This window comes from Tupaia chinensis, unplaced genomic scaffold, assembly GCF_000334495.1.
Source record: "Tupaia chinensis unplaced genomic scaffold, TupChi_1.0 Scaffold000081_1, whole genome shotgun sequence".
Taxonomy (NCBI): Eukaryota; Metazoa; Chordata; class Mammalia; order Scandentia; family Tupaiidae; genus Tupaia; species Tupaia belangeri.
The window spans coordinates 1685407-1711946 of record NW_006159542.1 but is presented as its reverse complement, the minus strand read 5'-3'; the positions used below and the strand labels follow the sequence as shown (position 1 = coordinate 1711946).

Genomic DNA, 26540 nt, shown 5'->3' with positions numbered 1-26540 from the left:
TTATTCCTTCATTTATTTTAGTTTGACTAGAGAGAGACAGAGAGAAGGAAAGTGAGAAAGCAAGCCACCAGGTCCAGGACTCAAACTGTGGTCGGCCATGTGGGAGTGTCCAGTGCTTTAACCACCATGCCACTTGCTGGCCTCCTCATTATTTTTTTTTTAATAATAAAGCTCTCAGCACTTCGAAAGCAGCATCCCATTACATTCACAAGATAGTATTACTGTTTTCCCTGTAGATGAGTAGACTGTGAAGAAAAACGAGGTGCTGAAAACAAGAAAGAGTTCTTAGAAGTAAAAATAACACATATTTCTCTAAGTGAAGAAAAAAAGGCAAAAAAAGACAAAAAAAAAGGCAGGAAAAGATATTGGTGAGAACTGGGTTAAGAGAGTTCAAACTAAGAGTTCTCTCAGAATGGAAAACTAATACAAAACTTGACTATCCTAGTGGACCAAACCATAAAACAAACAAACAAAAAACCAAACAAACAAAAAAAAGGAAGTCAAAAACTTGTAGTTATATTGTTATATATATATATATGTATATATATATATATGTATATATATATCCCAAACTCATTTATTAAGGAGTCTCAGAAGGAGAAAGGAAAGGAAAGGAATGAAGAAGAATTTTCCTACCAATAGAAGAAGTTTTCTTGAGGTATTTGAGACCAAAAATAGCCCCTGAGCACTGGCCTGGCATACTTTCACTACTTCTGGTGAAATTTCTGAGGTGGAAAATTAATGAGAAAATCTTAAGTAAGTTTCCAAATTAGAGAAAACTTGCATACACACACACACACACACACACACAAGAAAAACAAGAATCAAAATTTTATTACACTTCTCTTTTACAACTCTAAGCACCAGAAGGAAACATAGCAATGTCTACAAGATAGGGAGGGAAAATAAATATAAACTTTAAATTCCAAGTTCAGTCAGCCTGTTATTTAAGAATGATTGGATAACCACTTTTTAGATTTTCAGAATCAATATGCTATTATGAATCATTGTAAGAGGAGGCTGAGAAAAGCATATAAATTGAATAAAATTGTAAAGAAACGAGATACAATGAAATCAATTCAAATATATTCAACTGCAAGTTACAGAAGACCTAATTTAACATAATAACATAAAGATGTATTACAATAAGAAGTTAGCTCTGCTACAATTAATGTGGATTGTGTAACGTTACCACATCTAATTTAGAGCCTGTAATGTAACGTTTTGTACTGCAATAAGAATCACTGGGTTTAATTCGTTGTTTGTTTGACATATGTTTTAATACCACTAAATAATTCTTCTTGAGAGCCTCACTTTTAAATGTAGTTCCTTCCTGCCACAGTCAATATTTTTTTTTATTCCATTCAAAAGATATGTATCCTGTTCCTATTATATGCCATGCACCATGTAAGACAGTAGGACAAGAGATATTTCTAACTTCAAGAAACTTAATTCTATTGGGGGAAAAATCCATTTCTAAATGCATGTTGAGTGTCAGCACTGCGAGTGCAGAGGGCAGTGGGAACTTGTGGAGTGAGCACCTCAATTGACCAGGAAAGCTTCCTGAAGAGGTTGTGTTTAAGCTGAGAATAAAGGGCAATAATAATTATGTAGATAAAGTGGAAAGAGGACATTAATTTGGGCAAAGAAATGCACATGGTAAGAAATCCAAGTTAAAAAAACACCCAGGAGTTTTCATGACCCTGACAGTCATTCCACATGGAGAGTGAGTTCCAGTTGAAGAACTGTAACAAATGAAGAGGCCAACAAGAACCCATTCAGGAAGGGCCTTGTAAGTAGAAGATAACACTAAGATAATGATCGTGAGAGCAGTCACCTATTTCAAATCAGTCATTGGAATGTAAAACATGAGTCACGGGGCCCACAGGTGGCTTCATGGTTAAGGTGCTGGACTCCCACATAGCTGACTGTGGTTCGAGTCCCAGACGTGGTGGCTTGCTTTCTCTTTCTTAAATAACTTAGAATTACATATCAATACATTAATTGATTTATATATTTTCCGATTCAGATGTGGAACCTCCTCAGATTACGTGTCCTAAAAACATAGAAGCTAAGACTCAGGAACAGCAAGACTCCGCTAACATTACCTGGCAAATCCCAACAGCTAAAGACAACTCTGGTGAAAAGGTAAGGTTTCTGCAAAAATTGCATCCTTTTTCAAGTGAATTCTAACGTATCGCAAATATGTATGATACTGAAATTTTGCTACTGTCCTAATGCCAAAACTCTCTCTAGCTATACTCTGTTTACAAATGTTAATTCATCTCATAGAAGATCAGACTTGAGTTTTTAAATAAAAATCTCGGATTAAAAAAATTTGATTATATTAGAAATCTCAGCTATCCCTAACACAGAAATGTTTCTTTCCACAGATTTGTTGTAGTATTGTATCTACTATGGTTTCCTTGATCCTTACTCTGAAAGATTTTAAGAAAAGAGGTAGAATCAATTCTAATTCTTACTTATGAACATAGCTTTTAAAATATGAGCCCACAGGCCAGTAGGTGACATGGAGGTTAGGAATGCTGAACTCCCACATGGCTGACCATAGTTCAAGTCCCAGACCTGGCAGCTTGCTTTCTCACTTTCCTTCTCTCTCTCTTTCTCCCTCTCTGTCATCCTTCTCTGGTCACATAAATAAATAAAGTTAAGTAAAAATAATTATTCAAAAAAAAGAAAAAGAAATATGAGCCCCAAATGATTGCACATTGGCCAGTCTACAGGAGCTAGAATCAGTGATTCTTATTCAGATTTAGAGCAAATTCTTTTAATATTGTATGTATAGTAGCTTGAGATACTCATCCATCAGATGCTAGAAGAGAGGTTTCTTTTAGAAGTTTAACTCCTTACATCTACACTATTAGTATTCATATACATGAAGATGCCCATATGTTGTTTCCATGGCTGCATGTAAATATATATGTAAGTTGTGCCAGCCAAGATACATTTGAGAGGGGAGGAAGAACTACACCTAGAAGGTAACTATTCTGATCCTTGTGGTGAAAATATTTACAACGAGAGTAGATTAAGTCTGATTTTAAAAGATCCCATGTGACTTCCAGGGCTAATTTTATCATAGATGATATGTGTATTGATCTGTCTCTCCTGTGTGATGTTTCCACTTTCCATGAAAAGGTCATGAAAGCATATATTGTCTTTATCAACAGCAACACTAAAAAGAGCCCAGGCAGATATTTCAGGATCTGGAAAGAATTCACACTAAATATAGCGCCTGTGTGCACACCGATTCAGAAGTCACTTGTTATCATTTAGCCTCTGAGAACAAGACAGCTTAGCTTCTGACAAATAGGAAGCAGCAAACATTTCCTTTCCACTCTCTGTTCTCAGTGCTGCGCCAATTTATAAACCAGGCTGTCGTGTCCTGTTGCAAGCTTATCAAGTACTGTTCTCAGGGTTGTCTATTTCTCTCATTCAGGATAGCCGATGCACCACTCATGCAGCCCGAATTATACTTATTAGCCGACCCCCAACTCACCAACCTGGTAATTTGCCTTTTGACACTCTACTCAAATATTTCAACCTTTACAAGCCAGTATAGGTAAAAGAAGATGGAGACTTTGCTCTAATATTTTGCATCCTAGAGTGTGTAGTCATTTCAGAGGAGCTTTGCACACATGGTACATGTGGACACAGAGAGGCAGATGTTTCAAGGAAACAGTGCATGGTCTGGTTTATACATTCCCAGGTATTGCATGTGATCATAGGGAACCAAACATCTGTCTTGGAATCTATGGGAAGTCTATTCTCTGTCTCATGCCCATAAACATTGACATTAGGTGAAAGAAAAGTCCCCCATCCCACTCAAACAGAGCCACATAGAGGCAGCTCAGTAGTAAGATGGCTGTCTTAGAACTCCGTCTGTGGATTGTCATTGTATTCATACAAATGACATCTGATGGCATTGAAGTGGTTGAGATTGTCCAGGGCAGCTTGTGCAGATTAAGGGCAGTAAGAGAGCTTTTACCTTGAGAAAGATCAACACTTAAGAAATGGGCAGATGCGATTAAATGTGATCAGCCATAAGAGAAGGAAAAACTAGAAAGGTTATTCTCATGAAGACAAGGAAAGCGATCCATTCACACCAAAAAGGTTAGTGAATTATGTCATATACTAGATTTAAGACTGAGTTACATGGGACTGAATGACATAAATTAAATTTAGAATCCAAAAACTTAATACTGACCTTCATGAGGTCCATGTTAATAGAGTAGAAAATGTAAAAAAGGGATTATAATTGAATAAAGAATATAAAAAGAAAGTAGGCTATGAGAAGAGAGGAAAGATGATAATTCCTATAGGGTGAGGAGCTGAGGATAGGGTTTGTTTTTGTTTTCTGATATAGAAGAGATATACACATGTTTAATGACAACAGATCTAGTAGAGTGGAAGAAGGTGAAAACAGGGCAGAGGGAAGTAATCATGAGAAGTCGTTAGAAAGACAGAAGGAGGGAGTTCAGAGTGCAGTGGGAGTGAGTCAGGTTAGACGGGAGGAGGTCAATGTGTTCCTATACCATTGTGGACGAAGACAGGAAAGAAGGACATTGGCATATTGATACGGGTTAATTAGTATATTGGATGGTGACAGGAATTTGAAGGGTATTTTTACGTGGTGGCTTTCTCTAAGATTGCAGGGAACCGATAACCAATCATACAGTTCCAGTAGATGGATTAAATTATTAAAACCATTTGTAGGCCAAAATTCCTATAATCACGTAGAATTCTGGAAATTATAACCACAGCCATCTAAATCCCTAGCCTTTAATTCTGACAGAAATTACTAAGGAAATATAAAAATGAAGGGACAGACTTAAAATGGTGACTGAATATCAATTTATAGCTCATTTGATTTTATGGAGTAGGAGATGCTAGACTCACAAAATACCCTTAATCTTAGGCCAAAGGAAAACTGTGAGGATCCAGTGCATTGATATTCCTGGGAAGCTGAGCAGAGAACATGGAGTCACTGGCTTGTTCCTTCTAGAGGCCCTGAAAGAGAATTCAATTCTTGTCTCATCCAGCTTCTAGAAACTACCACATTCTCAAGGCTATGGCTGCATTGTTCTAATCTCTGTTCCACAGCCACATCTTTTCTTTTTCATTCCCACTCTCCTGCCACTCTCTCATAAGGACTCTTATGATTAGATTTAGCCCACATGGAGAACTCAGAATAATCTTCCCACTATAAAATTCTAAATTCAGTCATATCTGCTAAGTCTCTTTTGCCACGTAAAGTAACGTGTTCAGTTTCCAGGGATTAGGGAATGGACATCTGGGGTGGAGGGAGGGGACTGTTAATCAGTCCACATGGAGAAGAACTTGCATATGCTTCAAAGAATAGAGAGAGAAATGGAAAGAATCCATTGAGATGGAAAAGCTAAGAGCACTAGGAAAAGAGAAGACAGGCTCTCATGTATGGCTCCATGGTCAAACGTGCTTAGATCCCGAGTGCAATTAGAGGGATTAACCAGAAGGAGAGAGTTTTGAAGTATGAGGCATTAGGGGAGTAGAGAAATACAGTAGGATTCTTGGCTATGGTGGGGGCCCATTCAAGTTCGACGTTCATAAATTTACAGAGATTACTCCGTATTGTTGTGTGAATTTCTCCAGAAGTGATAGGAATCTCTGGTGTAGGCATCTCTGGCTTATCACAATGTAGAATATTTACAAAACACAGACAAGCAAAGCAGTTTATACTTTGGGGGAGGGGGGAATTTATTGAATCAGATTAAGAAAAAGAAAGAAAAGAACCAATGCTAATGATACTACTGTGACCATCCTCATATGACTAAGCCTCTGTCTTCACCTCTGATTATCCCCTAAGACAATTTTCAAAAACGAAAAAATTTCTTGGTGAAAAAGTAAGATGCTAAATTATGTGTATAATGTGATCCCATCTATAATTGTGTAACTCCTTTTGAACAGTCCGAACTAGGAAAGGCACTAATTGAAAAGAACATTTTTCTCCGGTCACATACTTTGGTTACTCTGAGGTATAACGATAGTCAAGTTCCATAATTAAAACCCACTTTCAAGGATTAAAAAGAAGAGTCTTGCTATCTAAATAAAAACTAGAGTCTTGAATCCACTTCAAAGCTTTTCCTCCTGCCGCTCAGAGCTGGCCTGAGTGACTTGGAGAGGGAGCAGCTGTGGAAGCTTTTTGCTTCTGTACCCACCCCCTCGGTTTCAGGCTTCTCTGGGTCCCAGCTGGTGTGAGAAACAGAATAATGGCCACTCCAAGCATATTCTTGTCCTAATCCCTAGAACCTGTGAATCTGTTTTTGCACGTGGCAGAGAGATGATGCAGACGTGATTAAGTTAGAATCATGAGATGGGGTGATTACCCCGGATTACTCAAGGGGACCCAGCTTGCTCACAGGAGACCCTAAGAGAGGAAGATCTTTCCCAGCTCTGATTAGAGAGAGCTGCTAGGACAGAGGGAGGATTAAAGAAATGTGAAGTGAGAAGCATTCGGCCGGCCACTGCTGGCTTTGAACTTAGAGGAAGGGGGGTGTGCAGACAGCCTCTAGAAGCTAGAAATGGCAAAGAAACACATTCTCCCTCTAGAGCATCCAGAAAGGAACTCAACCCTTCTGACACCTTGATTTTTAACCCTGTAAGGCCCAGTGTATTTAGTCTATAGGACCATATGATAACAAATACGTATTGTCTTAAGCCACTAAATTTGTAGGAATCTGTTATGACAACAATAGGAAACAAATGCAACTGGGAAAGGAGTTTTATTTATTTATTTCCTTCATAAGAGAGGGGGGAGGCACCCTCAACAGTCTTCATGCCATGATCCTACGCTAAGCCTGCAGGCACCCAGGATCACGGTGTGATGAGGCAGATCCAGGATGTGAACTTGGAACCTTTCACATAGTGTCCAGCATAATGCAGCAGCACTCCTGCTGCCTCTGCCACCACTGCTGGGCTCAGTGGAGTACTTCAAGGAAGGGTCCAGACAGCTGTCATTTAGATAATGCTGCATTACCCTCTCTCTTTGCTGCACTCTGAGAAGCGAGCATCCAACATTGGCTCTTGACCAACACATCTATAGATTCTGCAGGAAGCCCTGCAGGGGCATGCTCCCTTCCCGTACAGTTGACATGGAAGGGCACTCTGACAGGGCCTCTTTGGCACAGGCCTTGTGATATATCTCACAACCTCTTAAAAACTCTAGAATGGAGGGGGATAGTAGGTGGCATGGCGGTTAAGGCGCTAGATTCCCACATTGTCGATTGCAGTTAGAATCTTGGACCTGGCAGCTTGAAACGCATGCTGGATACATGTGCACCCAATCCTGAGAGGATAATGGAGGAGAGGATAATTGCATCATGGCCAGCGCTTTGTGATCGATTTCTGTCTCTCTGGTGAACACATGTTCTTTAAAAATCTTTTAAAAAATCAAAAACAAAAACAAAAAACCTCTAGAGTGGGGTATTGTAGAACCACTCAAGAACTGCCATCTGCTCCCTTGGCCTGCACATCTTCACCATGCTGAAGAACGAGAGTGTAGGTCAGTCTGTGATCAGAGTACTCCTCCTCCTAGTCTATCCGTCCCTCTCCCAAGTCTCGTTTGAACACGTGTCCTGTCTTCAACATCCACCAGGACAGAAACGGGCCTCTGTTTACACTCATTTGTGTTCCTAAACTGTGGGCCTCATTCTTACCCAGAACTCTCTACTTGAGGGTGAATCTATAGGTTTCTACTGCCCAGTCATCATCCAGCCTGGGAATGAGGTGTCAGCATCTCCTTCATGTAGATGCCCCTGCCCCATTCCAGTGTTCCAAGCCCAGCCCCTTCAGCTAAGGCATTTACTCTCTCCAAACCTTCCCTGAGGCAGAAGACAGGGGAAATGTCCCAGTGCTCTACCTATGTCCATGAAATCTCTTTGCTCCTGTGGCTGGTGGTGAGCACCAGGACCTGGGACAAGTTCAGCCACTGCATGTAATCCTCCTGCACCTTGCCCATGCTTAGGAGCTCTTCTTAGAATATGGGGTTCCTTAACATCCATACTGTCAACTTTGGAGCCACTATCATATGTGGAAGGAGTATATACTCTTTTAAAAATGTTTTTGAAACATACAGAAATCTAATTATCTGTGGGGAAAAAATAGAATTATCTATGGAGTCTCTCCCAAGTCAGATGAGCAAATTATCATTTTAACTTTTAGCCAGTTTAGGTATTATTGATATAATAGGAGATTTTTTATTCCAATTTATTATTGGCTAATTATTGTTTTTTTTATATGTAGTGTATTTCCTTCCCAAAATTATAACCTTTGGTATCTGTTTTGTAACCACATTTACCACAGTTTTTCAGACTGAGTCTTTGTTTATGTAGCTTTGGTGTTTGCTGACAGTTGTTTCATAGCATAACTTTTCCTGCTTGTGAGGTTTTTAGTTTGATTCATCTCTTGGTTGGTATGTTCAAAATCCTTTTCTTCAGAAAAAGTATATATAGGAGGTATAGTTACAGAGTCTTACATATACAAGAATATTTGTATTTCTAGACTAGCATTTAATGACTAAGAGAAGATGATGTATACTGATTAGTTTCCCCTTTTAGGTATTTTTTTTTCTTCCTGAATCCTGTGAGTATCCTTCGTGATATATTAAATTATTATATGAAATTTCATTATATATGAAATTATCCTTCATGATATATGAATTCGGGGATGGTTTTGCTTACATGCTTTGGCTGGTACATCAAGTCCTTTTTCAGCTGCAATGGCATAGCTTTTTCTAGCTTGAGGATTTGTTCGACATCTTAAGAGTATTTGTTCCTATTTGCTTTTTTGGAAATACCAATTATTCATATGTTAGACCTCTACTTTATGTTCTCCATATAACCTGTTCAAACCATAACTTGTCCTCCCAAATTTTTGTCTGTGTTCTGAATGAGCCTTTGAAACTTACTGAGTGTATACCTGATTTAATTTCCTGGAGCTAAATAACAATTTGAAGTGAGTACCCAGATACAGATAAATCTTTCCCACAAACCCCACTAAATAAGCGATATAATGTTACAGAATAAGTTATTTGAAAGAGATCCTACTTACAATGTATATGAAACACTGACAGGTGAAAAAATGAAATCAAATGGAAATCCATGACATATTTGTAGATGGGAAAAACTAAATAGTTATAGAATACAAATATAGAAATGACATGATCAACAGAATATGTTTGGAACATGACAGAATAATTCTGAAGTGTGAACTAGAAGAATACACAGATTAAAGTATTCAGAAGACTTAAGTAAAATAATAATGAAGGACAGTTGAATCCATCAAAAATAAAAATATGATATAAGATAAATAGAATGGTACCATACCATAATAGATGGTTATGTGTATATGGATTTTAGAATATCCTGGGAAGGGATCATTTAGCTTATAAATAGTGAGTGATTATTTTTAAATAAAAAGTTATATTCTTATACACAACTGCATTTCCAGTTTTTGCCATTATTTAAAAAGCCACCATCAAATGGATGCTTATTAAATCACTTCATGAATGGCCTTCTAAGCTTATCTGAAACATGTGCTCATATGTTTGCCCTTTATACTTTAGACAAGGCTCCACTGTATCATGAGCCTCCCACCTCAGACTCCCTAGTAGCTGGGGCTAGAGGTATATTCTACCATGCTTGACTTTTTAGGGTGGGCTAGGAGTTGAACCTGAAACTCTCATGTGAACTCAGAACTCTCAAAGATGTCAATCCATGTTCATACATGCTAGTGTAGCTGGGCCTCAACAATTTTTTAAAAATGCAGTGAAAATAAATATATTTGACTACAAAATATTCTTAGAATTTGCATTTTAAACAATTCTAAATAAAAGATACCAAAATGGAAAAAAAAAAACTTCAAATTTCTCAAAGGTTAGAATGTTTATTACATAGCATGCTAAGGCAAACTTATTGTTATTACATCACAATTTTCAAATGGATGAAGAAAGTAAATATATAATTCAGAAAGAAAAAATATATAATATTCAAACATATGAAAATTTAATTTTAGCATAATGCATGAAGAAACTGAATTAAAATAATGTCTTTTTTCTTGCCTGAAAAATGATGATATTTAATATAGATCAGGAACTTTGAGGACGTTGTCCTTGACATTATCAGACATTGACAATGAGAATGCAAGTAATTACTGTGCTTTGGAGAAAAAAATTGAGTCTTCTACCAAGAAAGTGTTCATGATTTGGCTTAATCATCCTGTTTATGAAAATTTATTATAAGGAATAAAAAGACTATAAGCAAGGTTTGGTTTTCTAAATTATTTTATGAGCGAGAGAGAGACAGAGAGAAAGAGAGGTAACACACCCACCCAGGTATTTTTTTCATTCTTTTAAAGAATTATTTATTTTATTTGATTTATTTACTTTTTAAAATTTGCTATAGGGCATGCACACTCACCAGAGAGAAGGAAAATGACAAAGCAAGCCACCAGGTCCGGGACTCAAACTGCAGTTGGTCATGTGGGAGTCCCGTACCTTAATCACCAGCTGACCCCTCTACCCGGGTCTTGATGCTGCAGTTCACCCCCGTTTACCTGGGATGGTGGCTGCACAGTGTTCCTGATGTACCCAGGGCAGTCTCAAGCACGTGAACCTGGAAACTTTCCAGGCAGTCATTCTGGCAGCACATGGTTTTTTTTTACCAATGTACCACCATCCAGCCCCATAAATATTTAAAAGTATTTTGTTTAAAACAAAAGGAATATGGGGCCATCAAGTGGCATGGTCGTTAAGGTGCTGAACTCCCACATGACCGACTACGGTTCTAGTCCCAGACCTGGTGGGTTGCATTCTCACTTTCCCTTTCTCGCTCACTGATCAGATAATAATATTAATAATAATTAATAAAAATTAAATAAATAATTCTTTTTTTAAAAATGGGGAACAACATTCCACATGCATTCCAACTCTATAAATTATATAAACAAAATAGTCTGGGAATAAATATGCCAGAAGCCTATGCCTGGCTTTTGTTTGTTTGTCTCTTTCCCCATATGAAGTATTTTTGACCTTACTAATAATATATGAATTAAAAAGAATAAGCGGACTGTTGACATAAATCTTACTTCCAAAATGTTTATTTACCCTCCAAAGGTGTCAGTCCATGTTCATCCGGCTTTTACTCCCCCTTACCTTTTCCCAATTGGAGACATTGCCATCACGTACACGGCAGCTGACCTCGCCGGCAATCAAGCCAGCTGTACTTTCCATGTCAAGGTGATCGGTAAGTTGTCTTCAAATCATTTCAGTGTTGGCGAAAATAGTCCAGTACCCCAGGGACTTTCCTTCTCTTCCGTCTTCAACGACTCCCTTTCCACTAGCTCTTCCTACTGTTATTGAAATCTGCTCGAGCAACTCTCTCTGAGTCCTGCATATTGTTTATCTTTTAAAGAATTACTTAATTTTATTCATTTTTTTAAAATTTGTTACGGGGCATGAGTGCTCACAGAATGAGTCAGGGAGAGAGAGAGAGAGAGCGAGCAAGCCACCATGTTCGGGACTCAAACCGTGGTCAGCATATGGGAGTCCAGTGCCCAAACCACCACACCACTTGCTAGTCCCGCTCCATACCCTTTAACTAGCACTGGATCTCTTTGATTTCTTCCCATATGAGTCTTTTGAAACATTCCCAATGGTTATCATTAGTTTTTCCTTAACTGTCATTTCTTTTCTTTTCTTTTCTTTTTTTTAAAGAGAGAATTTTTGCTGTAGGGTATGTGGGCTTGCTAGAGAGATAGAAAGACGGAAAGTGAGAAATCACCCCCTAAGGGGATGGCCACACTGCAATCTCTTCTCCTGCATTCTCCTCATGAGATTTTGGCATGTACACACATGTGCAAGGCATGTGTTTTAAGTCACTAGGTCCAGGACTCGAACCATGGTCAACTACGTGGGAGTCCAGTGACGTAATGATTACACCATCTGCTGGTCTCAACTGCCATTTATTTTCAAAGCCACACGAGTCTGGTTTCTGTCTCTTTCTTTTTGGTTTTTGCCATAGGGTGTGTGCACTTGCCAGAGAGAGACCAGGAGAGGGAAAGTGAGAAATCACCCCCTAAGGGGGATGGCCACACCACAATCCCTTCTCCTCCATTCTCCTGGGATTTTAGACATGCACGCACATGCATCTGGCATGAACCCAGGTCTGGGGTTCTGACTGTGGTTAGCCATGTGGGAGTCCACATGGAGTGTGCCTTCACGACACCATGTGCTGGCCCTGGTTTCTGTCTCTTTCACTCCTAGGTTACTGTCATCAAGCTCACCAGTGACCTCTGATGTTATTCCAACTGCACACTTTCCAGTTCTTGTTTTATGTAGTGTTTTCTTGGATTTTACATTATTAACCATATCCTTAAGTACATACAGCCTTTTCAGTATTCTTTAAGACATGAGCCTTACAAGTTGAATGGAAAATATCTTGGCTCTTTTTTTCATCTGATACTATGATTTTAAATGTGGAAATGTGTTTCAGGAGTTTGCCAAGTTTTAATTTTTCATAATGGAGAATCAGCATGGCGAAATGTGTAATGTGTACTCAAATCTCTAGATGGTAGCTGGAATTCCAAATTATAAAAGAAAGGAGGGCCCAGCAGGTAGTGTGGTGGTTAAGGGCGCTGGACTCCTACATGGCCCACCACAGTTCGGGTCCTGGACCTGGTGGCTTGCTTTCTCATTTTCTTTCTTGCTCTCTCACTCTGTTCTTCTCTGGCCAAATTGGAAAAATAAAATAAATACAAAGATAAAATAAAATAATTATTTTTAAAAAAGAGGGGAAAAGGGAAGGAAGAAGAAAAAGGAGAAGGAGAGGCCAGCAGGTGGTGTAATAGTCAGATCACTGAACGTCCACATGACCAACTGGGGTTTAAGTCCCAGACCTGGTGGCTTGAAACTCAGGCTGGGCACATGTTCATGTGTGCCCCATATCCTGAGAGGAGGATGGAGGAGAAGGGATTGCAGTGGGGCCATCCTCCTGGGAAGTGATTTCTCACTTTCCCTCTCATTGTCTCTCTCTGTCTCTCTCCTGTGAGCACACAGGCCCTAGGGCAAAATCCTAAAAAGAAAAAAAAAAAGGAAAAACAGCAAGAAGAAAGAGACACAGAGAAAACATAAGAAAAGACAGACAGAAAATATTCCAAAGCCTACCTGTTTAAAACGTTTCTGTAGGGAGCCAGCAAGTGGTGTCATAGTTAAAGAGCTGGACTCCTACATGGTTGACTGGTTTGAATCCCAGACCTGGTGGCTTAAAACTCATGCTGGGCATGTGTGTGTGTGTGTGTGTGTGTGTGTGTGTGTGTTGTGTATACCTAAAATCCCGAGAGGAGAATGGAAGAGAAGGGATTGTGGCATGGCCATCCACCCTGGGAGTTGATTTCTCAATTTCTCTCTCTGTGTTTTTCCAGCAAATGCATATGCCCTATAGCAAAAATTTCTTTCAAAAACAAACAAAAAAAATGTCTCTAGGGTGTTGGTGTCTTACTGATAAATGAGAGGCAGGTGGGAAGGCTTCTGCCTGGCATTCCACAGATACTTCCTCACTTGCTTCGAAGTGGAGTTCTACCCTTTGGACACAGCACATCTGCTTGTACCTCCTTGTACCTCTGATTCTTTGTCGTTGCCAGAGGGCATGTGCACTCACTGGAGAGAGAGAGAGAAAGATGCACATCTTGCTTGTACTCCAACATGGCTCAGACCTCCGCCCCGTGGATTTTCCATTTAGCCATCTGTCAGCCCTGTCTTGATCCTTCGGCTAAGAGGAGTCTCGTGGCTTGGCCATTTGCTTCCCTTCTTAGTGGGTCAGCTCTACGATTGTGGGCAGAACCCACAAAGTCAATGCTCATCACATCCACAATTGCCTTTCACAGCTGTGCTCATGGTTTTAGGAACTTGATATTCCTTCTTCAACAGATAGAGGGCAGTATAGCAAAATGCAACTCTTTGGACGTTGACATCAAGGGTACAACATACTTCATCATCAGAGGAGCCACAAGGCCAGCTTTGTTTCTTACAACTTCAAGGTTTCCACCAGCAGCCTTCAATTCTGTGTTGTATCATTTTGATGATCAGTTATGACTTCTTTGTCTGAAGTCTTTGTCATGTTTTTCAGATGTAGAACCACCTGTCATCGACTGGTGCCGCTCTCCACCTCCACTTCAAGTTTCAGAAAAGGAGCATGTGGCAAGCTGGGATGAGCCTCAGTTTTCAGACAACTCAGGTGAGACTGTGGGAATTTTGTTATCAGCATGGTAACACTGGGTTATACTTTATTTAGTTTTCTTTAATATATTTTTTTAAGAATTATTTTATTTAACTTTATTTATTTATTATTAATTTGACCATAGAGGGACGGAGCAAGAGAGAGAGAAAGTGAGAAAGTAAACCGCAAGGTCCAGGACTCAAATCTTGGTCAGCCATGTGGGAGTCCAACTCCTTAACCACCATGCCACCTGCTGGCCCCTGTATTTTATTTTAAAAAACTTTTTTAGGGCCAGCTAGTGGTGTGGTGGTTTAGGTGGCTGGGTCCTACATGGATGACTGCATGGTCTGAGTTCCTAACATGATTGCTTAAAAGAATACATCAGGTGCCTGTGTGTGTAACCCAAATCCTGAGAGGAGAATGGAGGAGAAGGGATTGAGGCACGGTCATCCCCTCTGAGGGGTGCTTGCTCACTTGCTCTCTTTCTCTCTCTCTCTCTCCAGTGAGTATATATAAACTATAGCAAAAAAATGTCTAATTAAAATGGATAACTGTAATAAAAATATTTTAATGCTACCACTGTAATTAAATATAATTTAACATGATTAAGCTTTCCTGTTCATGGGGGTTTTTTCCTTCAATAATCAGTGGACATTAGCCTTGCTAGGTGTGGTACCTGAAATTGTTACAATGAGTTTATTGAGTCTCTTTGCTTGAGTTGTACCAAAAGCATCAACTATGCAGTCTATGATACCTCTAGCACAATCCAATGTCTCCATACTCAGTTCTTAAACACTTGCCATACAAATTATAAAAGTTCATAGCAAGGTAGAAAGAAACTGAGTATACCCAACTGAAGTTCACTTTAAAGGTTTCACTAAAACCCAGAAAGCAACAATAAAAATGCAAATTAAAATAGATTTCTTAATTAAACTCCCAATGGTCCGATAGACTGACCTATTCAAAGACAGGTCTTTATTTAGCAAGAATGGTTCTTATTTAATGGAGTTTTGAGTCTTCTATTTCCATGTTATTGTATAAATATTACATCTTTGTTTTCTACTCGTAGACAAGTCCAATATAAATGGAATGATCCACTGATTTGCAAGGAGAGAAAATGAAACTTCAAATCAGAGCGTAATAAAGTGACCACAGACAAATGCCAAATTGAATCCCTTTTTTCCTTTCCAGGGGCTGCATTGGTCATCACCAGAAGTCACACACAGGGAGATCTTTTCCCTCATGGGGAGACTATTGTGCGATACACAGCCACTGACCCCTCAGGCAATAACAGAACATGTAACATTCGCATCGTCATAAAAGGTATTTTATTTATAAGTTGCCCAAATTCTAGTCGACATTTAATGTATGATTGCTCTGCAGTGTCTATCAATATTTCATAAAAGGAAATAGGCTCTGAGCAATAGATTTTCCATTAGAACACTGACAATTGTTATTGTTATTTAGGTTTACAATTGTTATTCATTGACCTCATGATAGATAAAAGTAGTTTTTTACATTTTATTAATGTTTTGTCTTTTTTTTTCTTTTACATTTTATTAATATGTTTTCTATGGCTACCAAGTATTATTGACGTGATTCTATTTTGAATGTCTGGGGAGCCAAATTCTGAAAATGTACTCACTGTGTAATGTTGTCTAGTTTTTGTTTTTATGAAAGAAATGCCAAAAATAATGACCCTAAGTCAGAATTATTTTTAGCTTTTTATAAAATATGCATGACTTCTAATTAAGCATAGCTACAGTTTTGGTATTTTTTGTTTTTTGGTTTTTGTTTTTTTTAAGAGATATTTTCGCTATAGGGCATGTGCGCTCACCAGAGAGATAGAAAGTGAGAAATCACCTCCCTGGGTAATTATGGCCATGACATAATCCCTTCTACTTCATTCTCTCCTCGGAACTTTGGGCACATACTCACACACACCCGGCGTGAGTTTTAAGCCACTAGGTCTGAGACTCGAACCATGGTCAGCCAGATAGAAGTCCAGTGCCTTAACCGTCATGCCATCTGCTGGTTCCCTAAGTACAACTTTTTAATTTGTGGTTATCTAGGTACAAAAAGAAGAGGTTGCCACCACCCCACACTAAGGATTGACAATGTAAGTTTTTCTAGGAATAGTGATAGACAAGAGGAGTCCTTTTCAAAGTTCAGCTTCGACTTCTGAAATTTAATATATCCTTCTTATATCACTGTATATGACTGATACATTTTTTCACATAGGTTCTCCCTGTGAAGTTCCATTTACACCTGTAAATGGAGATTTTATTTGCACTCACGATAGTACTGGAGTTAACTGCACATTGATTTGCTTGGATGGCTATGATTTCACCGAAGGGTCCACTGAGAAGTATTATTGTGCTTATGAAGATGGTATCTGGAATCCACCATACTCCACTGAGTGGCCAGACTGTGCCAGTAGGTCAATTTTATTCTGAACCCTAATCATATGTGTTTGTGTGTGTATGTAAACCTCCATGTATTGAAGAAGAAAATGCATTTTTGCAGAAATTAGTGGGAAATGGTGCCATGAATTTGAAATGTTAGTGACTAAGAGAATTGCTTTTCCCTGAATTTAAAATATTATCCACCAGAATCTTGTTCTAGATTGGATCACTGTAGAGAAAAATTCACTTGAAAGCAAAACTATCTTAGCCCTCTTGCTATTTACTAGAAATATCTAAAGACACTTGTCAGCCTTCGTTCTTGGCCTCTAAACTTGAAAATATCTTAGAAACATCTAAGACTCAGGGTCTGCTGCCAAGCTTATATTGTAAAAAAAAGATCCAGCATACACCATGGTATAAAACAGACCTGTCACCTTCTCCTTAGATTTTTATTAGGTTGTGGAAAAACCTAGTGACACATTTTTCTATGCAACAATGTGTCACAGCTTTCCCAATGACCCAATATTTATTTGTAGAGTTATTCTATAATCTTACATTTATATTTCTATCAAAATAACCCAAGATCTTTGACTAGAGTGCATAAATGACCTTGGGAGTGAATATTTGATTTAGTACCATAGGTGGAATTTAAATGCTTGTGTCTTAGAAAAGGATAAAGCCCACTTATTTGGGATGTTGTTTTCTTTTTCCCCAAATTGGAAAAGTAACAGAAAAGAGTACACTCACCTCTTTCACATAGACGAGCAGTAGGATGCTGTCAAGAGGCATTGGCCCTTATATTTTATAACATCTTGCTGAGTCTAACCAAGTACTTCTGCTCCAAGAAGACATTTGATTCTGCAGAAATTACACTATAAGGGAATATGATTGTACATATTTAGAAAATTTTGAGTGTCTGTTGGCTGAAAATCTCATATAAATATAAGTAGCATAAATTTATATGAGTATAAAATATGATAGCTTTGAACTAGCCAAGATTTTTCAAAATTTCCCAGGGATATAATGAAAACAATTTTATATCTCTGATTCCCTAAATACTCACTTTTTCATATGCTTGGACAGTAAAGAATAATATATCAGAAACAAACTGGGAAACAGCAGAGGGCTGCATAGCTCTTGGTTAATTATGATCAACTAATGCCTAGAAACATTCCTGAACGTTTTTATAACAACTCCACAAATCATACTAGAATTAAAATATGAAGTTTCAGTTATCAAACAGAAAGTTAAATCTTCATTGTGAAGACACTAACCAGCTGAAACTGTTTTGTCCAACATTTTCCAGTAAAACGTTTTGCAAACCATGGATTCAAGTCCTTTGAAATGCAGTACAAAGCCACTCGTTGTGATGACACAGATTTGTTGAAGAAGTTTTCTGATGCATTTGAGACCACGCTGGGGAAGATGGTATTTCAGTAGTATTCTTTATTGTGTGTGGTGTTTAAAGGGGCAGTGTTATGGAATTTTATAGACTCCTGCGTCATTTGCAAATAAAACTCCTCATCTGGATTATTCTGTTCTTGTCTATGATCCAAACTAGTACCTAATATTTAGAATTAGTCATAAGTTTTAGACTTCTGGAATGAATGTTAAGTAAATATGCATTAAAACTTAAAAAAAAAAAAAAAAAAAAGACAGGACTCAGAAAGTCAGGAGCACTGAAAAGCCTTTTAGAATTAGTCATAAGTTTTAGACTTCTGGAATGAATGTTAAGTAAATATGCATTAAAACTTAAAAAAAAAAAAAAAAAAAAGCCCTGACTCAGAAAGTCAGGGAAGCTTAGAATCCATGTGGCTTGAGACTGTCTGCTTTATTATTAAGGCCTGACAAAAATGCCAAACATTGTAGACTATATATATTTTTTTATGAGGAGGACTTAATGAGCATTTAAAGAATTTTCTTTTTCATGCATTTTTGTTTTGGACTATTTCAGTAATGAAAAGAGAGAAGAACAATATATTTACTCTATTGAACATCTTGAAAGCAGAAACATGCTGTACACATATTTGTATGCCTAACAGAGGGGGTAACATTTTATTTATTTGTTAACACACATTTTATGATGCTGTTGGCCATGTGCCGAACATCATTATAAGTGCGTTAAACATAGTGACAATAAACACTTGTTGGAAAATGCTTAATGTAAGTCTATTCAATAAAGCCAAATTCTAAGAAGATGTTATTATTGTTGCTATCAAACCAAGAAAAGAATACACTCATTTGACCACTGTGATTACAAAGCTTTATTTGAAAAGGCAACAATACACTCATATCAATTATACTTCAACCAAAACTGCTGAAGTATCCCTTAGCTATTTAATAGAACCTGCACTGAAAGCATGTGAAAGTGACTTCTTGTGTGTTTGCTAAATTTGGGGATGATGTCTTATAAATTCAGCAGAAGTAAAAGAATTGTTGGATTCCTAAGAGTCGGAGAGGGTCAATTTCTAATAATGACGAGGTCTGAAGGTGTGACGATGGAGTGAGTGACAAAGTAAGGCTGAAAAACAAGAAAGAAGAAAAAAAGGAATGGAGAAGCCAGGAGATAGAAGGATTAGCAAGACAAATATGCCCACCACTAAGAATGATAACAGGCAGGTACTGAACGTTCTTGGAGAGGAAGTGACCCAGAGTGGAGAAGGCTGCAGATGAGCGCCACAGGACCGGCGATGAGTGGTAGAGTGCTGGTGTAAACTTGAGAACGTGAGGCTTTAGCAAATGTGAGGGAATGTGGTGGAAACAGCAATGAAAAATATGGAGGACACTTCCCTCTCTCTGGTCTACCCAGAATTCCAGAATCCTAGAATTCCTAGTATTTCCAGGATATTTTGGGGAAAATATCCCAGAAAATGGAAAAATCAGGTTTCATTTAGAGCAAAGGCAAAGGAAACATAAAGAGAGAAACTAAAAAAGTAGTAGGAGATTTGGTGATTACAGGTCATAAGCTTCCGAGGACAGAGAAGGTTTGGGATACTGGGAGATGCCTGGGAGACAGGGTCAGCGAAACAGATCTAAATGGCCATTCAGGGAAATTCAGAGACAGATATCCCAGGAGCCCTAGGCTTCTGGTGGCAGAGATCAAAGGCGTGAGAGTAATGCTGACTGTCTGCAGGCAGTGGGATGCTCTAGGGGAGGAGGGAGAGCAGGGTCAGGAGCCTTTTGAGGAATACATAGAGCTCTGGGCCCTCCCTTCTCTCCTGCTGATGGAGATGTGAAGACCAGGAGAGCGAGGGACCCAACCAACGCACACAGACATGTGACTTACACTTACCGTCTTCCTTCCTTCCTTGCAGGTCCCATCATTTTGCAGTGACGCTGATGACATTGACTGCAGACTGGAGGACTTGACCAAAAAATATTGCCTAGAATATAATTATGACTATGAAAATGGCTTTGCAATTGGTAATTAAATTACATAGCATGGTAGTTTGTAAGACTAGTCTATAAATAATAATGCCAGAAAAGCGAGGCAGAGTGGAAAAATGAACTTTTATTAATATATTTATTAAGTATTTTAAGATGACAATATGCTTTGATAACATGCATAATGACCACTGTGGGTATACCAAATTTGGATACTGAAAAAATTATTTTATTAGTCAAATACTTCAGAATAATGCAAACTAAGAAAACTGAGTCACATTAAGAGAATGCAATTCCAATATTAATATGAGGGAGGAGAACAGTAATCGTTGTAGCATACAATCTGCAATTCTTACGTGGTATGAAATTTAAATTGCAAATAAGCCATTAATGTAAAATTATTAGCACACAAAGAATATTCAGATTCCTGAATATGTTAAGGATCAATTTATTTAAGTCTTTTTTTGATGAAATTTTGTTGTTTTCTTCAATAGACTCTGAACATTTTTAGTAAGGTTATTTGTTAAGTGTAGTATGTGATTTTTGGCTAATATGTCTGGCTATTTAGCTTATGGCCTTAATATTTTTAGATGATTTCAATGGTTTCTCTTGGGTCTTGGCAACATTATCCTGTCCAGTAATTATACTTCTTTTTTTATTTTGTTCTTGTAAAACTGTCCAGAACTTTCAAAGTAGTGTTTAGAAAAATTATAGTGATAACATAGTGGGTTAGCACTTGAATTCTACCATCAACTATCGTGGTCTCAGGCCTGGATTCACATCTACTAACTGTGTGGTCTTGAGCAAGTTATCCAACAATGATGTGCCTTAGTTTTCTCACCTACAAAATGGGTATATAAGAGTTTTCACTTCTTAAGGTCATTTTAAGCATTAAATAAATAAGTAATTAGAAGGTTACCTGAGACAGTAAGTATTAATTCATATTACAGCAGATATCCTTTCTGTTTCTGACATTAATCATGTTAGTAATAATTCCACTGATTTAACCACAGTGGTGTCAGGTCATCTAGACAGGTCTGCACAGCCAGATTGCCTTCAGGTAGATGCATCATACAAGCATTTAATTTATCTACTGCCTTTGGAAACTACCACCACTTATAAAAGTTGATGCAGATATCTTGCATAAGTTTCCCCAAAGGAAATCTATTTATGTGCATTATGTTTATAAAGACAATATTTAAAAATGAAAAAAAAATAGAATAAGCTCTGCAGGGAAAAAGCAATTGATTTGAATTCTGTGCCTCCCCCCTGTTCTATCTTTAGGGAGACAATACCAATAGGATATGTATCAATAAATAAGAAGGGATTTACTGGGGAATTGGCTCACACAATTATGATAACAAAATGGTCCCAAAATAAGCCATGTGCAAGCTAGAGACCCTGGGATGCTAGCAGCATGGTTCAGTCCAAGTGCAAAGGCCTCAGAGGCAAGGAAGCTAATGATACAATTCTTAGTCTAAGACCTAAAGCCCAAGAACCTGAGATTGGGTGGAAGGGCCCCCCATGGTGTGAATCCTGGAGTCTGAAGGCAGATGAGCCTTGAGTTCTAATGTTCAAGGCAGCAGATTTATCTCTAGAACTAAGATAAGCAACTCTTAACTCAAGACAAAAATAGTATAAATGCCTAGGTAGCTCCCTACATACTTTTCTTTCCTCTTTAGGTGTAACTCACTGGTGATGTAAATCAAATATGACGTACTCCAAAATTACAAGCTGAGAGACCAGACCCTGTCTGTGGTACACGATGGACAGTTTAGGAAAATGGTCAAGTGCTCTTTGACTTGTGGCCTCACATTAGAGCCTCGGTGTTGAAGAAGATGCCACTTTCTCAGCAGTTATTTGTCTCTCTGCCCCAATTACCCAGGACCAGGTGGTTGGGGCGCAGCCAACAGGTTGGATTACTCTTACGATGACTTCTTAGATGCTGTGCAAGAAACATCCACCAGCATTGGCAAAGCCAGATCGTCACGGATTCAAAGAAGTGCCCTGTTATCTGACCACAAAATTAAGTTAATCTTTAACATCACAGGTAAGGATAAACTCCATTAGAAAAAGGTGAAATTCCTGATTGGGAGTCTGTTTCTCAAATCTCCTGTTTGTTGTCATTATTATGAAATGACCCTGGCACTTAAAGTTAGTGAGCACGCACAATCAATTAAGTCTTATCATCTTTTGCTGTTCATACCAAAGATATATTTTATGGTTCTCACAGAAATAAACACTCTGCTTTGTTCTCATCTTGGCATGTTGAACCAAGGTGTGTTTTGATCATTCAAGAATTTATGGGAATTTAATATGTGACAATGAAGAATGTCCCCAAAAGGTGATCTAGATCCAACTTGTGAGAATTCAACAAAGGATTCAAATAAATTGTGTTGTCCTTAATATTACCCATGTACTTACTTGTTCAGTGGGTAATGGTTGAGTTTACTTTCAATTAGTTTTTCATGAAGGATTTTTTAATGTGCCATTTCTATTTGGTAAAAACTAACTACAAATGGCTTCCTGAAACACCGAGTGGTGTGGTGTGTTTTATTTTTTTTGTTTGTTTTTATCCTAGCTAGTGTGCCATTACCTGATGAAAGAAACGATACCCTTGAATTAGAAAATCAGCAGCGGCTCATTAAGACTTTGGAAACTATCACAAATCGGCTGAAAAGGACACTCAATAAAGAACCCATGTACTCCTTCCAGCTTGCGTCTGAAATGCTGGTAGCTGACAGCAATTCATTAGAAACGGAGAAGGCTTTCCTCTTCTGCAGACCAGGCTCAGTGCTGAGAGGCCGTATGTGTGGTAAGTCTCCTCCCTGTGATCAAGAATATTGGGTGTATATTGGGTCAGATGAGATGGGCTTAACCATTTTACAACTCTAAAGGGATATTTAAATGTGACACACCTTTTGCTATTATTGCATGGTGGTGGCTATTACTATTTTGTCTCCAGAGTCCGAGTCTCCACTGTTGGTCAGGACAAGAAAATTTAAGCTGAAAGACTCAGTCTTACTCTTATTTCTGATCTTCAGACCTCCTAACTTTCAGCAGCAGCTCTAATAATAACTAAAACTTTGACCACTTCTGTATGCCAGTCAAACACCTCTCAGTTCAGTCCTGTTCAGCACTTCTGTGAGTGTGAAGTCCATTTTGCAGATCAGAAAACTGAAATCAGGAGAGAGAATAAGTTGCCCAATTAGTATTACCCATTAAGACAGTGAGAGGTATAGCAAAGATTCTCATCCAGCCATCCAACACGTAAATCTTAGCTTTTTTACTTGAAGTAAAATTCATATAAAATAAAATTGACCATCTTAAAGTGTACATTTCAGCGGCATTAAATATATACACAGTGTTATGCAGCCGTCACCTCTATTTCCAAAACCCAAAGCCATGAAGCAATCATTCCATTCTCCCTTCTCCCAGTTCCTTAACTTTTCATCGCTATTCTAGATCACCACTATTTGGGTCAACTCCAGCCTGCTTCCCAAAGAAGCCATTGTTTATAGGTAATGGAATCTCCTCTAACCAAATTCTGTAAATTAAACTGAACCCAGTAACAGGTTAATCTCCCTGTAGGTATGAGCTCTTGTGTCCTGTCTGGAAAACTTTCTTCAATAGTCTTATTGCTATTTCAGAACTCGGTTGGGTTTTTCATAGTGTGACTAATTCAACCCATCAAAAGAACATTAAAAATGATAACATGCAGGGCCAGCAGGCGATGTAGTGGTTAAGGTTCTGGATTCCCACATGGCTGACTATGGTTTGAGTCCCAGACCCAACAGTTCGAAATTCATGCCAGGCACGTGTGCATGTGTGCCTAAAATCCCAGGAGGAGAATGGCAGAGAAGGGATTGCAGTGCGGCCATCCTCTTTAGGGGAGGGCATTTTCTCTCTTTCTTTCTCTACATCTCTCTCTGTCTCTCTGGCAAAAATCTCTCCAAATAAAATAAATAAATAAATAAATAAATAACAGATAATATGCTGAGCCCATGTTTGCTTCCTCCTTACCTAGTGAGTGAAAATCAGGAGTCATCTTGACTGGTATTTCTCATTTTCCAGTGTGATCTTTAGACCACTTATGTCAAAATCCCTTAAAATGCTTATAAATACATTTTTGACTCAACCTCAATCAGAATTAAGGCATCTGACTCTTTGGGGGTTAGGGCTAGGAACCTTCATTTTTACTATATAGCCTGGTAATTATTACATCCTTTAATATGACAGAATGATCTGAGTACTAATTTTAAGTATGTTCTCTATGAGACTACTAACTTCAATAGTAGCCTTTTCTGCCAGTTTAATTTTCTACATTAGCCTCAGAATTTCAGAGCCACCCCAAACCTATCAAAAAGTAGACCAACTCCCCAAGGAAGGAATTGGTGAAAATTAGTGTTTCCTTGGGTCTGAGAACGCCTGGGCTTGCTTTTAGCAATTTCTGCAAGCAGAGACAAAGCTCTGTTTAATTCATCTATGCTAATCTCACCACTTGTGCCCATCTGTAGAAATGATACTGAACAAGCAGTTAGTTTCATAGGGGAAATATTCAGAGGAACAGCTAAGAAAATGTTCTGAGTATCTCAGATCCACAGAGTAGCCGAATATTCATTGTTTTATCCCTTTCTTGAATCAGGTTTCTCTTTGTTAACTGTATTTCCCATGATAGTTAAACCACACTTTAAAACATCCTGCATGTAAGCCCTACACTTGGTCAATGAGAATTTGTATTTTCTTAAAAAAAAAAAAAAAAAAAAAAAGGGCAGCTTATTTTTTAAGAATTATTTTATTTATCTTTATTTATTCTAATTTGACCAGAGAGGGAGGGAGAGAGACATGGAGGGAGTGAGAGAGATGGAAAGGGAGGAGGAGAGGGAGAGGGAGAGGGAGAGGAGAGGGAGGGGGAGGGGGAGAGAGAGAAAGAGAAAGAGAAAGAGAAAGAGAAAGCAAGCCACCAGGTCCAGGACTGCTCTTAATCACCATGCTACCTGCCGGAAACAAAAGCTGACTACTCTTGGTTTCTAAGAATACATTTCTGGAAGGTTTACCTGCTGAGTAAACTTCTGGCAGTAAAATGTAACTCATAAATAGCACCTCTAAGCATGCCTTATTCCTTTCATGTCCTGGGGGTGGGGGTAATGAATATGTTTATGGCTATAGTTTCCTTTAGTCACTGTTTTCTGTTTGTTTTCTTTACAGTCAATTGCCCTTTGGGGACCTATTATTCTCTAGAACATTCTGTCTGTGAAAGCTGCCGGATGGGGTCCTACCAAGATGAAGAAGGGCAACTTGAGTGCAAGCTTTGTCCCACTGGGACTTACACTGAGTATCTCCATTCGAGAAGCATCTCTGAATGTAAAGGTAGAGGTTAATTAGACATTTCAACCAGAAACAGCCTGAATTTTGTTTCCAGTTATTGAGGGGGGAAAAAAATTTATTTTCTTCACCCTTCACTAGGTTTATAGCTGAGGCCCCTACTAATATAAGACAGATTAACAAGAGAAAAGCACACAGTTTACTTAACATAAATTTCATGTAACAAGAGCCTCAGAATTGAAGATCAAAGGAAATCTGTGTATTTTTATGCCGAGGTTAGTGAAGGAGCGGATAGTTGTGAAAAATATAATTGGACAAAGGGGTTATAACATAATGGTAGAAAACTGGGAGAAACTTCGCCGGGCATGTTTGTTTAGATTCTTCTCTGTGCTCTTGTTTTATCAGGAAGAAGCATGTTTCTTTTCTCTGAGTGTAGGGTAGACACCTCTTATGAGGGTCCTGTGGGGGCAAGGTCAGAGAATTCTTTGTAGATTTTATGACTTGACTCCGAGGAGCAGAGCGGGGGAGGTCAGAGAAGCCATTCCGCTTCTGTGGTTTTCTCAAATCCTTTCCATTTAAAACACTCAGGATGCCGTATATATTGGGTGTTCTGAGCCCTAGCATTGCACATGCAGGTGTGGGTGCTTAATGACAGATATAATCTCCAGGGTAATGTTGGCTATTGGAAATGCACTAAAAATGTTAGCTGAAAATGAGAACCATTTGGAAGACAAGGGAGAAGGAAAGGACAGTTCCCTGGGAGTCTGCCTTGGGGCCCAAGTCCTCCTCTACTATGGACCATACTGTGAATTTCAGCAAGTTGCTCCATCTCTCTGGGGCCTGCTGCTCTGACTTTTATTTCCCCTCCCACCAGCCCTCACATGAAATGGTGTCTGGAAGAACTAGCAGGACTAGTTCTTACCTAAGGCAGCCAAGTTGCCATAGCTGTTTTCAGGCTCTAGCCTGGGCACTATGAAGGACCTTTCCTTTATTTTACAATTTCTTATTTACATTTGTTGTACATCTTTGTGAGGTATTGTACAGTTTTTTCCAAAGCATGCATACAATGCCTGATAATCAAATCAAGGATAATACTGTTGGGTTGTTGGGAAAATCATGACACATTTTTGCATAGAAAAATATGTCCTGACTTTCCCTA

At 38.5% G+C, this 26540-nt stretch overlaps 1 protein-coding gene across 1 annotated transcript in view; it reads left to right on the top strand.

The window, feature by feature from the left end:
* SVEP1 (sushi, von Willebrand factor type A, EGF and pentraxin domain containing 1) overlaps positions 1–26540 on the top strand; it is a 233157-nt gene that overhangs the window by 94005 nt on the left and 112612 nt on the right. Inside the window, 10 exon segments of the mRNA XM_006142717.3 lie at positions 2030–2148; positions 11168–11297; positions 14178–14285; positions 15459–15590; positions 16509–16703; positions 17979–18100; positions 19987–20095; positions 21942–22106; positions 22638–22871; positions 25265–25426. Of these exon segments, the coding sequence (XP_006142779.1) occupies positions 2030–2148; positions 11168–11297; positions 14178–14285; positions 15459–15590; positions 16509–16703; positions 17979–18100; positions 19987–20095; positions 21942–22106; positions 22638–22871; positions 25265–25426 (1476 nt within the window).